The sequence below is a fragment of the Phyllobates terribilis genome, unplaced genomic scaffold (genome assembly GCF_046119375.1).
Source record: "Phyllobates terribilis strain yellow unplaced genomic scaffold, ASM4611937v1 Scaffold_8__6_contigs__length_399053987, whole genome shotgun sequence".
Classification (NCBI taxonomy): Eukaryota; Metazoa; Chordata; class Amphibia; order Anura; family Dendrobatidae; genus Phyllobates; species Phyllobates terribilis.
The window spans coordinates 180,240,165-180,253,078 of NW_027362768.1; the positions used below are offsets into that span (position 1 = coordinate 180,240,165).

Sequence of the window (12,914 nt, forward strand, 5' to 3'; positions counted from 1 at the left end):
CTACAAGGGTGGATATAGCCATCAATGACCCTATATATGGTCCTGCAGAGGGAATGGTTATGTAAAAGTCAGGGACTGATTATGTAAGAGTGCACTGGGATGCATTTACTGAGCCAGGACCAACAAGCATGGTAATGGGGGAGGGCAGCTGGTTACTGTTCTCCATATGATCACCAGATCCATAGTAGCCCCATGTGAATGACCATCTGTGTGCAGTCAAGGTCGCCATTGTGTATCCTGTCCATGTCATTGATCGTTCTCCTAGCATCACATCTTCTGGTATTAGCCGTCTCCATTTCTTTTGCTGGACACCCAGAGGCATCAAGCTTGAGTAGTATTCAGTGTAGAGGACTAGTGAAAGACTCCTAACCTCTGTTACTTCTGACTTATAGGGTATCTTTGTTACTAGGGTTCAACCTGATGGACCAGCATACGGTGTGCTCCGGCCCGGGGATAAGATCCTACAGGTAGGACTCTCCTTACTTACTTCTATGGATGTATTCAGACTTACCAACGTATATACAAGGGAAAATGTGAACATCGTCCCAGGACCGTCTGGAAATGATTCCACAACTCTCACATTTAGGCAGCATTTTGCCAAGACTTGTCCCAGCACCAGGTGTAAAGGACATTGGTATATTGGGTTCGGGCAACATATACATGGTGAGTGCATGCAATTAGCAAGGGTGAACTGAGATCCCTCTAAGGTAATAGGCCTCCATCTGAAACTGTGAGTGGTGGGTAACTCCTATACCCTGAACCAGGGCTGGATTAAAGCATGAACAAAAGACGCCGATACCCCAGGGTACTGCCCCCACTGTGTCCCCAGTAACACTAGGGTGAGGAATTGGGGGGTACAGAGTGTAGCTCCTTGTAGAAATGGTAATTCCTCTTATAGTATGCAAATTTGCATAGATGTTCAAATTCATCCAACATTCTGAAGTTTATGGCAGCTTGTATTCTGCAGCCTGTGTGCTGCAGCCTGTGTTCTGCAGCCTGTGTTCTGCAGCCTGTGTTCTGCAGCCTGTATTCTGCAGCCTGTGTTCTGCAGCCTGTGTTCTGCAGCCTGTGTTCTGCAGCCTGTATTCTGCAGCCTGTGTTCTGCAGCCTATATTCTGCAGCCTGAGTTGTGCAGCCTGTATTCTGCAGCCTGTGTTCTGCAGCCTGTGTTCTGCAGCCTGTGTGCTGCAGCCTGTTTTCTGCAGCCTGTATTCTGCAGCCTGTGTTCTGCAGCCTGTGTTCTGCAGCCTGTTTTCTGCAGCCTGTTTTCTGCAGCCTGTTTTCTGCAGCCTGTATTCTGCAGCCTGTGTTCTGCAGCCTGTGTTCTGCAGCCTGTGTTCTGCAGCCTGTATTCTGCAGCCTGTATTCTGCAGCCTGTGTTCTGCAGCCTGTGTTCTGCAGCCTGTGTTCTGCAGCCTGTGTTCTGCAGCCTGTGTTCTGCAGCCTGTCTGTGTTCTGCAGCCTGTATTCAGCAGCCTCTGTTCTGCAGCCTTTGTTCTGCAGCCTGTGTTCTGAAGCCTGTGTTCTGCAGCCTGTGTTCTGCAGCCTGTATTCTGCAGCCTGTATTCTGCAGCCTGTATTCTGCAGCCTGTGTTCTGCAGCCTGTATTCTGCAGCCTGTGTGCTGCAGCCTGTGTTCTGCAGCCTGTGTTCTGCAGCCTGTGTTCTGCAGCCTGTATTCTGCAGCCTGTATTCTGCAGCCTGTGTTCTGCAGCCTGTGTTCTGCAGCCTGTATTCTGCAGCCTGAGTTGTGCAGCCTGAGTTGTGCAGCCTGTATTCTGCAGCCTGTATTCTGCAGCCTGTGTGCTGCAGCCTGTGTTCTGCAGCCTGTATTCTGCAGCCTGTATTCTGCAGCCTGTGTTCTGCAGCCTGTCTGTGTTCTGCAGCCTGTATTCTGCAGCCTGTATTCTGCAGCCTGTATTCTGCAGCCTGTGTGCTGCAGCCTGTGTTCTGCAGCCTGTATTCTGCAGCCTGTATTCTGCAGCCTGTATTCTGCAGCCTGTATTCTGCAGCCTGTGTTCTGCAGCCTGTCTGTGTTCTGCAGCCTGTATTCTGCAGCCTGTATTCTGCAGCCTGTGTTCTGCAGCCTGTCTGTGTTCTGCAGCCTGGCCACAAGTACTCACATTTTTTTTGTTTAATTCAGTAATCTGGATTGTGTGTGGAGGAGGCGAACTAGAAACGCTGATTTATAAATTGCAAGTAAAAGACCTCAACCCTTCAAGATCAATCCATGAGATAGATAGATGGATGGATGGATAGATAGAGACCATATTTTTTGGACTATAAGACGCATCAGACCATAAGACGCACCTAGGTTTTAGAGGAGGAAAATAGAAAAAAATGGAAGCAGAAAATGTGGTCATGAAGCATTGTTATGAGGGAGGGGGTCTGCTGCTGACACTGGTATACAGGTAATGTCCCCCAATTCTGTACTAATATTCCTCATTCTGGTATATATGGCACCCCCTTACTGTTATATGTGCCCCCCATACCTATTCTAGTATACATGGCCCCCCATCCAGGTATGCATGGCACTCCCATCCCCATCCAGGTATGCATGGCACCCTACCCCATCCTGGTATGCATGGCACCCCACCCCCATCCTGGTATGCATGGCACCCCTATTCCCATCCTGGTATGCATGGCACCCCCATCCCCATCTGGTATGCATGGCACCCCACCCCCATCCTGGTATGCATGGCACCACATCCTGGTATGCATGGCACCCCTATCCCCATCCTGGTATGCATGGCACCCCACCCCCATCCTGGTATGCATGGCACCCCTATCCCCATCCTGGTATGCATGGCACTCCCACCCCCATCCTGGTATGCATGGCACCCCAATCCCCATACTGGTATGCATGGCACCCCACCCCCATCCTGGTATGCATGGCACCCCTATTCCCATCCTGGTATGCATGGCACCCCCATCCCCATCTGGTATGCATGGCACCCCACCCCCATCCTGGTATGCATGGCACCACATCCTGGTATGCATGGCACCCCTATCCCCATCCTGGTATGCATGGCACCCCACCCCCATCCTGGTATGCATGGCACCCCTATCCCCATCCTGGTATGCATGGCACCCCCATCCCCATACTGGTATGCATGGCACCCCTATCCCCATCCTGGTATGCATGGCACCCCACCCCCATCCTGGTATGCATAGCACCCCCATCCTGGTATGCATGGCACCCCTATTCCCATCCTGGTATGCATGGCACCCCCATCCCCATCTGGTATGCATGGCACCCCACCCCCATCCTGGTATGCATGGCACCACATCCTGGTATGCATGGCACCCCTATTCCCATCCTGGTATGCATGGCACCCCACCCCCATCCTGGTATGCATGGCACCCCTATCCCCATCCTGGTATGCATGGCACCCCCATCCCCATACTGGTATGCATGGCACCCCTATCCCCATCCTGGTATGCATGGCACCCCACCCCCATCCTGGTATGCATAGCACCCCCATCCTGGTATGCATGGCACCCCTATCCCCATCCTGATATGCATGGCATCCCCATGCCCATCACATTGCACACATAAAAAAAATAAACGATTCTACTCACCTCCCCTCTGCTCCACCGCTGCGTCCTGTTCTGATGCCAGCTGCTGATCTCAGCGTGAGAGCAGCACATGACATCACTGCCATGCACCCTCACACGCTGAGGTCAGCTGTCAGAATATTCACTGCTCCCCACGCCCGGACTATGGGCGTGGGGAGCAGTGAACATTAATTCTCCTTAATAGCGGGCACAAATTATCGCCCAGCAGCTGCAGGAGCCGCAGACTCCGGCTGACACTGTGTGCGCTATTAAGGAAAATTAATATTCAGTTCTCCACACGCCCATGGACGTGGGGAGCACTGAATATTGATTTTCTTTAACAGCGGACACAGTGTTGGCTGCAGCAGGCGGCTCCTGCCTCCTGTGACCCGCTCCTCCTCCGCTGCTGCTTCCCCCACACCCCCCACCATCCACAGCTGGACCGTACATCCGGACTATAAGACGCTATCCTCCAAAATTTTGGAGGAAAAAAGTGCATCTTATAGTCTGAAAATAGATAGATAGATAGATAGGTACAGTTTGCCCCCTTCCTGATTTCTTATTCTTTTGCATGTTTGTCACTCTTAAATGTTTCAGATAACAAAACAAATGTAAATATTAGACAAAGATAACACAAAATGCAGTTTTTAAATGAAGGTCTTAGGGAAAAAGAAATCCAAACCTACAGGGCCCTGTGTGAAAAACTAACTGATTGCTCCCCTCCCCTTAAAACATAAATTAACTGTGGTTTATCACAGGAAGTCAGGAAGGGGGCAAACACTTTTTCACACCACTGTAGATAGATAGATATGAGATAGATATATAGATAGATCTAAGCAAAAGACTCGCTCATCGGGTGAAATGATCTTTTGGTTTGCACTAAAGATCATCGTTCTCAGCAGCACATTGTTCTGTGTAGACGGTATGAGAACAATAGCAGATCCTTCTGTGGACAGCTGAAATGCCTGTGTAAGCAAACAAGTAGCTTATCGGCGGATGTTTAGTGCCACTGGTCTGCAGGTGTAAACAGAGCCTTAGGCTATGTGCCCACGATGCGGAAATTCTCCGGATTTTTTCCTGAGCGTTTCTGCATCTCCCTGGCAGAAAAAACACATGTGGATTGTACATGCGGATTGTACATGCGGATTGTACATGTGGATTGTACATGCGGATTGTACATGCATTTGTCCTGCCAGGGACATGCGGATGTGATGAGTTCTTCACATGCATTTCTGCATGCGGGTTGACAAGCGATTTTAGCATCACTTGGAAAGTGCTTGACAACTTGGTCACACTATATAAATCCATGCAACCGGCATGGATTTATATAGTGTGACTGTAAAAGAATGGTAAAAAATAAAAAATAAATCTATACTGACCTTCTGATGGCCCCCGGAGTCTTTATTCGCTCTGTCCTGGCTTGCCAGCAGCTCGCGGTACACTGAAGGACCTGCCGTCACATGACTAAATGACGTCATGGCAGGTCCTTCAGTCCACCGCAATCTGCCGATAAGCGAAGACAAGCGCACCGGGGGCCATCAGAAGGTAAGTATAATATTTATTTTTTATTTTATTCTTTTTTTACAGGTTCTATGGTACCCGGGTCCGGAGGAGAGTCTCCTCTCATCCACACCCGGGTACCATCCGCACATTGAAACGCGTGGAATCCGCATGTACAGATGCAGTGATGCGTAATCCAAGCGTTTCAATGCAAGTCAATGGCGGCGCAAATGCAGCGCTTCCGCAAAATAATTGGTAGTGCTGCGTTTTTTTCCGCAATGATAATCCGCAGCGGAAATTTCCGCAGCATGTGCACAGCACACGCGGATTATCATTGGGGAACATGGCAGACCTTCTACCAAGAGTTTTTCAAGCGTTTCTGCAGCGGAATTGCCGCTGCAAAAATGCTTAAAAAACGCATCGTGGGCACACAGCCTGAGACTGATGGGAGGAGCGCTAACCAAACATGGAGGCTGTATATTTAATAACACAAGTCAATGTTGAAAAGATGTCTGGAAGATGCCCGGGCGTCTTTTTGAGCATTCTGTCAGCGTTTTTGCTTAAAAAAAGGTTAAAATTTTCCCCCAAAAAATGCTAAATAAAATAGAAAAAGAATGTAAAAAAACAGTCGGGAAGCAACTAAAAAAAAAAGGCACTTCAGGATTACGAAACGCCAAAGGAAAGGAGCAATTTCTGAAGCATCTTCTGCTTGAAAACGGACGTTTTTGACAGCAAGAAAAAGACGCAGTATGAACATAGACCTAGACTGTTTTCAATTAGTGCTGGATCCGATCTTGGAAAGTCATATCTGATAGAAAGTGTTAGGGCCCCATCAATATGGGTCACTTTGTTGTGGCTGGTGGGCGCACAGAAATTGGAATATCTGTGCACCAAGTAGCTCAGTTTATAACTATAGTTACTGTGTCGTTTACATTTCCATCCATGGAGCGCTTGGATGGATTTTTGTTTTTTTTCCTTAACTTCTTTGGTTCTTCAATTTCCGGATTGTGGGACATCATGGGAGTTGTAGTTTTCAACCCTTAATGTGAACGTGTTTTAGCATACTTTGAGACAAGCTTCCACCGTTTTAGATGAAGGGGCAGAGAAGCAAACAAGATGGCAGATGGACTGTGAAATAAACATTTAGAGAAAAAGATAATACAAGTATTGAGGGAAAATAAATATAATTTATTAAGATCACCCAGCCTATGCTGAATTAAATTTAGGGGAAAAAAAAAAATAGTAATTAAAAAAGATTAAATTCTGACTGTCTGTCAAACACCACTAGAGGGAGCTCTGGAGCTTTCTGCATACTGTGTCATTATGGAGTCATTATGGAGTCCAATGTATGAACTGTATGCAGTGAGCTCCTGAGCTCCTTCTAGTGGTGACTGTAGGCAGACACCATTTTATCATGCAGAAAATTAAATAAATAAATAAAGCCGCCCTCGTGCTTATGGAGATATATTAGGAAACATTATCAGCACAGAAAAATAACACTATAAAAATATAAAATGTATTTTGATTGCTTACCCTAGATTAACCCCCAGAAGGGGTTAATCCTTTTTTTTGTGTGTGTGTTAGTAAACATCGAGCGCGTTTCGCTTTTATAAATCCCCACAAAACAGGACGGTGCGAGGGCTTTAGTTGCTAGGTAACATGCCTGACTGATGGCGTTCCTATTGAAATGTGTCAAGGTTACGTGGAAATAACATTTAAGCGGAGACGAGCGGCTTTTACGGCTGAGCTCATTATTTCTTTTGAAAAGTTCTCTCCGTGGATGTAAGCGGTATATTGTTCCGCTGCGTAGGTGAACCGTGAAATAAGCGCGACCTTCAAGGCTGAGCGGCGCCTCTCCCCCTGGATGCCGCGCGCTTTCCTACGGCGAACGCCCAGCTCTGTTTATACAGTAAAATACTGTATGCAAATCCGTGCGCGGCAGAAGGTTCCTCCGCAGCCTCCGAGCCGACCATCTTATTCTGCCAATTATGCTTCGCAGTAACGCATATTAAATTAGTTTACAGCCATTAAACAGCCATCCTGAGCTCGGCAGATTCTTGGCAGCGCGTACAGGGAGCAGCAAGTAACGGCGTCTAATTTACAGCCCTCCCTGAGAAAGTCACATCTTTAAAGTCATTTTTTACTGATTCCATTTATTGTACGGATTTGAAGAGCTCTGGTCTGGCATGCCAGTGTGAGGAGACTTTAATGCTTTGCATGCTTTGGAATGTCACTCTCAACAATGAGAAACCTTACCCCTTAGATCCCAGTCTTAGGCTTTCACCTAGCCAAATCAGATTTAATACTTTGCACTGATGAAGGGTAATCACCCCGAAAAAAAACATTGCAAAGACTCAGGGATAAGAAAGGCAGACAGGGTGGTCGGCCTCTGAAAACACATCACCTTCTTGCTACAATGTATCACTCTGGGGCTACACATGATTGTGCTGCTGGCTCGAAACTACCAAGTAGGCAGCAGCGGAGGAGAGTAGAGGCACCGAGTTGTCTGGATCCAGAGCAGCACTTACAAGCTCTATACCAAATAGCACGTAAGCGCTGCACTCCTTACCTAGGAAACTGGCCACCACTGATAGTCTGCAGAGGTGGCTGGTAACCTACGCAATGAGTCATAAACTATAAAATTAAAAATCCTTCCATTGCTTTAGATATACAAATTGTCTCTTCAGATAGGAAGAGGACTTGAACTCTATAGTGCCACCTGTTTGAAGTAGCGATCCTACAAGTCACTATGGACCCTTTAACAAGCCTTGCAATATGATTTAGGATAAAAGCCAAACCAGAATCCCAATTTGCAGACACCATGTTTCGGGGTATTGCCCCTTGTCAGTGCAAAGTATGAGATCTGATTTGTCTAGGTGAGAGGCTAAGACTGGGATCTAAGGAGATAACGTTTCTCCTTGTAGAGAGTGACAAGCCAGGTCTGGCATGCCAGTATGAGGAGACTTAAATGCCTTGCATGCTCTGGCATGTCACTCTCCACAATGAGAAACCTTACCCCTTAGATCCCAGTCTTAGCCAATCACCTAGCCAATTCAGATCTCATACTTTGCACTGATGAGGGGTCATCACCCCGAAACACCGCAAATTGGGATTCTGCTTTTATCGTAAGTCATATTGCAAGGCTCGTTAAAGGCTCGATAATGGCTTGCAGGATTGCTGCTTACAATAGGTGGCGCTAGAGTTCAAGTCCCAGAGGAGCATGCAAGGCATTTAAGTCTCTTCATACTGGCGTGCCAGACCTGGCATGTCACTCTCCACAAGGAGAAACCTTACCCCTTACATCCATTGCTTTAGAACAGAGAGGATTTTTAATAAGCGGTAAATTGTAAATTTGGTTGTTTTTAGATGCTATTTTGCCCATTTAACATGATGAGAATAACCCTTCAATCTCCTTCCCACAGGATACATAATAAATGCTGGACCCCACAGATTACTAGACCTAGGGTCTAAGCCCCTTATCCCCCCGCATTGCACAATAAGGAGCAGCATGAATGTCACTGTGGGGCCAATAGGAACGGCCGAGTGCTGCGCTCCTCACTGCACAACTGGGACCCCTTTTTATAGTACGGGTGGGGGGTCTATCCTCGGAGAGATGATAAAAATACCTTTCTGCTAAGCATGCTATATGTATGGGGAAAGCCAGAGAGGTGGCCTCTAGATCCACAGGTTACCACTCATCTGTTGGTAAACAAAGGTTTAGGATCTGTTCACACCTGTATTTTCAGCTCCATTTTAGGAGCAGAGAAACAGAAATCACGTGGAAAACAGATTCGTAACAAAACAAATGAAAACTGAAAAATAAGGGCCACATTGACCATAATCAGGTCCATCTGCTTTCTGGCTTTTGTGGGGTTTTTTGTGGGTTGCCTCGTACATGTGGATGAAAAATATAATAACAAAATAAAAAGAGACGATCAGCAGCTCACCTCTCCGCAAGTGCAGGAGTGCAAGGAGCCTAATTCCAAGGGAAAAACAGTTCATGTTCCAAAAGGGGATTGATCCAGCACTTCAAATAAAACACGTCATTTTATTTATGGCAAAGTCCATCCATAAAAAGTATATAGTTCCATACAGAGTCCACATAAGTATATGGATAAGTCTATCATGTGAGGAAAAAGTCCCAAAAAAGGAACATTCACAATATCAGTTGACTGCTTGACGCGTTTTTGAAGTATCACTTCGAAACGCGTCAACCGATATTCTGAATGTACCTTTTTTTGGGACTTTTTCCTCAGATTATAGACTTATCCATATACTTATGTGGACTCTGTATGGAACTATTCCGTATTCTGAATGTACAATTGAATTACTATTCATCTCTGTAAATCTGATACAATGTAAGGACGGACAGGATCATGAAGAATGCGCAGTGCAGCGACCCGGGGGGAGCTTTGTATGGGACTGCAAGGAGAAGATGGAAACTTTCTCAGTCTAATCATCTGCATAATGAAGAAATGTTCTCGATTAGATGCGGGGCTGTCCCTATCTCTTCACATTAACACTAGGAAACTTCACCCGAGTGTAACGTGTAGATGATATATAATGTATTCCTGTGGGTTGTTGCAAATTGGAACCCAGGACTCCAGCTCTGCAAGGCTGCCGTGCTAACCACTGAGCCACCGTGTACAGTGCTAACCACTGAGCCACCGTGTACAGTGCTAACCACAGAGCCACCGTGTACAGTGCTAACCACAGAGCCACCGTGTACAGTGCTAACCACTGAGCCACCGTGTACAGTGCTAACCACAGAGCCACCGTGTACAGTGCTAACCACTGAGCCACCGTGTACAGTGCTAACCACTGAGCCACCGTGTACAGTGCTATCCACAGAGCCACCGTGTACAGTGCTAACCACTGAGCCACCGTGTACAGTGCTAACCACTGAGCCACATTGTACAGTACTAACCACTGAGCCACCGTGTACAGTGCTAACCACTGAGCCACCGTGTACAGTGCTAACTACTGAGCCACCGTGTACAGTGCTAACCACTGAGCCACATTGTACAGTACTAACCACTGAGCCACCGTGTACAGTGCTAACCACTGAGCCACCGTGTACAGTGCTAACCACTGAGCCACCGTGTACAGTGCTAACCACTGAGCCACCGTGCACAGTACTAACCACTGAGCCACCGTGCACAGTACTAACCACTGAGCCGTGTACAGTGCTAACCACTGAGCCACAGTGTACAGTGCTAACCACTGAGCCACAGTGTACAGTGCTAACCACTGAGCCACAGTGTACAGTGCTAACCACTGAGCCACCGTGTACAGTGCTAACCACTGAGCCACAGAGTACAGTGCTAACCACTGAGCCACCGTGTACAGTGCTAACCACTGAGCCACCGTGCTTCAGATGTTTTTGTCTGATTGATCATTTGTGACTTTTTGAAAAGTAAAAAAAATTGTTGCAAATGTGCTCCAGTCCTCTCTCCCTCCTGTAGTGATTTTACACCAGGATTTTTTTTTGTGTCATTTTCAGAAATGTGCAACTTTTTGCTATAAAAGTTCACAAAAAGAGAGCAAAGACAAAAATAACGACTCTTTTTGACTTTGAACAAATTCATGAACCACGAACGCCGTTTTAAAGAATTTGGCTCAAAAGATGTCAGCGAAAACCTCATGACAAGAAAGTAAAGTGACTTAAAAAATGGAAAATGAAGAATCAAGCCTCGAGTGTTTTTCAGTGTTTCTCATTTGCACATTTTTTCATCTTTCAATTAGGATCTTTTTTAAGGTCTGTTTTTATATTCATCATTGTTGTCTGGTTTTTCATTTACAAATATTTTTGACTGATTCATCAATTGCAACTTTTTAAAAATTTCCTGCATCCACCCCCCCCAAATTAATATTTTTTGCACAAACTTTGCAAAATTTTAGTGGACTTTTCTGCTAAAAAGTCACCAAAAAATGTTAAAGGCAAAAATAAGGACCATTTTTATTTTACACAAAATTCATGAGTTTGAAGGATTTGGGTTCAAAACATGTCAACAATTACCACAAGAACATATATAGCATTGAGTGCGAAGATAAAACTTTTACTATAATTGGTAAAAAAAAAAAAAAAAAGACAAATATCCCATAAGACATCTGGACACACAAAACATACATAAAACATATAAAGTCCAAATCCCTATTCAGGAATAGTTTTGACAGTGGTCAAACAATTAAAGGTGCGATGATATCGGTCATAAATTTAGGACACTTGTATTAAAGCAATGCAAAATAATGCTAGGTCCTAAGACCAAATAGTATAATACCGTACAGCGCTTATATGAAAAAGGCAAGTAAAGGAACAATCTCAGCAGTTTTTGTGCTTCAAGCAGCCATAACGATGGTCGTGGTTCACGTAGGTATCACCAAACCACCATACTTTATTGTAGGTATCACCAAGCCACCTCCATGCTACACTGTAAACATCACCAAGCCACCACCATGCTTCACTGACACTGTAGATATCAGCGAGTCACTGCCATGCGTCACTAACACTGTAGACATTACGAGCCACCGCCATGCATCACTAACACTGTAGACATTACGAGCCACCGCCATGCTACACTGTAGGCAGGGCGTTATTTTCAGCGGATAGTTCATTACTCCTCCTCCAAACATATTGCTGATCCATAGGCCTGGAAAGTAGTAGAAGTGAAGATGATGGCACTCACCACATCATAGAAAAATCTTCTTTCTTATCTCAAAGCAAGCAATAAAAATCAGATGGGGAGAGTTCAGGCAAACAGCAGGATACAGCCAGTTTGTGTCTACTGACACCTCTACGGGTCTATTCAGTTCCAGTTTTGCTCATCGCTCCACAGAACAGAATCCTACAACTTCTCTGCATATTTATATGGTTGAGAAGATTCGAACCAACTTTTCTTGTGTTTTCGGATCAGCAGAGGTGACATCCATGGACATCCAATGGCATGCATCTAAGGCTTGGCAAACACCGCCACTTTTTGACTGATTTTTAACTATTATGCTACAGTTGTAGTCTAAAAAAATACATTGAGTTGAATGCAATAGGGTGGACTTCAGCTGCCACTTAATGGTTAAAATCAATCACTAGGGCTACAAAAAGTGGCAGTGGAGCCCCGGCCTTACTGTGCCAACCGCAGTCTCAGTGCCTGCTGCCACCAGATCTTGCTGCAGATTTTCTGCAGTCACTCAATGGTTTTTGAGCACCTGCCTCCTCAATAATCTGGTGGCAGCCGGTGACAACCTCCTCATTCTGCCGTGTCCAGGTAATATGGCCGGTGCTCCTGTAACTCTGGACGTGTGAACTATGCATCCAGCTGTATCTCTAGGAACATTCCCGTCCTTTGTATCTTTTTGTATAGTTTTCCATGTTTGTTCAGATAATTATCTCTTCCCTTAAGGTTTTTGATACAGCCATGTTTCTAACGTGCAATCAAATGTTGCAGACACAATCCCCCCCAGCCAGTCCAGGTATTTGATGATTTATCTCTCCAGCACCTGATGCAATTAAGCTTGATGATTACATCCGTTACTGGAGAGAAATGTAATTCTGAGACTATAGTAGTCATAACAAGTAGTTTCTCCAAATTCAACAAAAAATGCCACTTTTAACTGTTCCTTGTGATGAGATTTTTACATTCTCCTTGTTCTATCTGTTATTGCAAGGAGCAGAATTTGTAAATTTTGCTTAAAAGCTTAATCTGAATAATTTTATCTGCAACTTTAGATAGCTAAATATAAGATGAATAGATAGATAGATAGATCGATATCCAGCATGCTGATCTCAATTTGCAATGAAAACATAAATTGTGCAAATTGTCTCTTCATACAGGAAGAGGACTTGAACTCTAGCGCCACCTA

General features: G+C 45.5%; 1 protein-coding gene across 8 annotated transcripts in view; it reads left to right on the forward strand.

Annotated features, from left to right (window-relative positions):
- The window catches only part of LRRC7 (leucine rich repeat containing 7), a 447,011-nt gene that overhangs the window by 432,034 nt on the left and 2,063 nt on the right, over positions 1-12,914 (forward strand). For 7 of the 8 annotated variants that reach the window (XM_073643876.1, XM_073643877.1, XM_073643878.1 and 4 more), the window contains one exon: positions 393-467. In XM_073643876.1, the coding sequence (XP_073499977.1) occupies positions 393-467 (75 nt within the window). The remainder of the gene's footprint in view (positions 1-392; positions 468-12,914) is intronic. The other variant, XM_073643882.1, reaches the window with a different exon arrangement.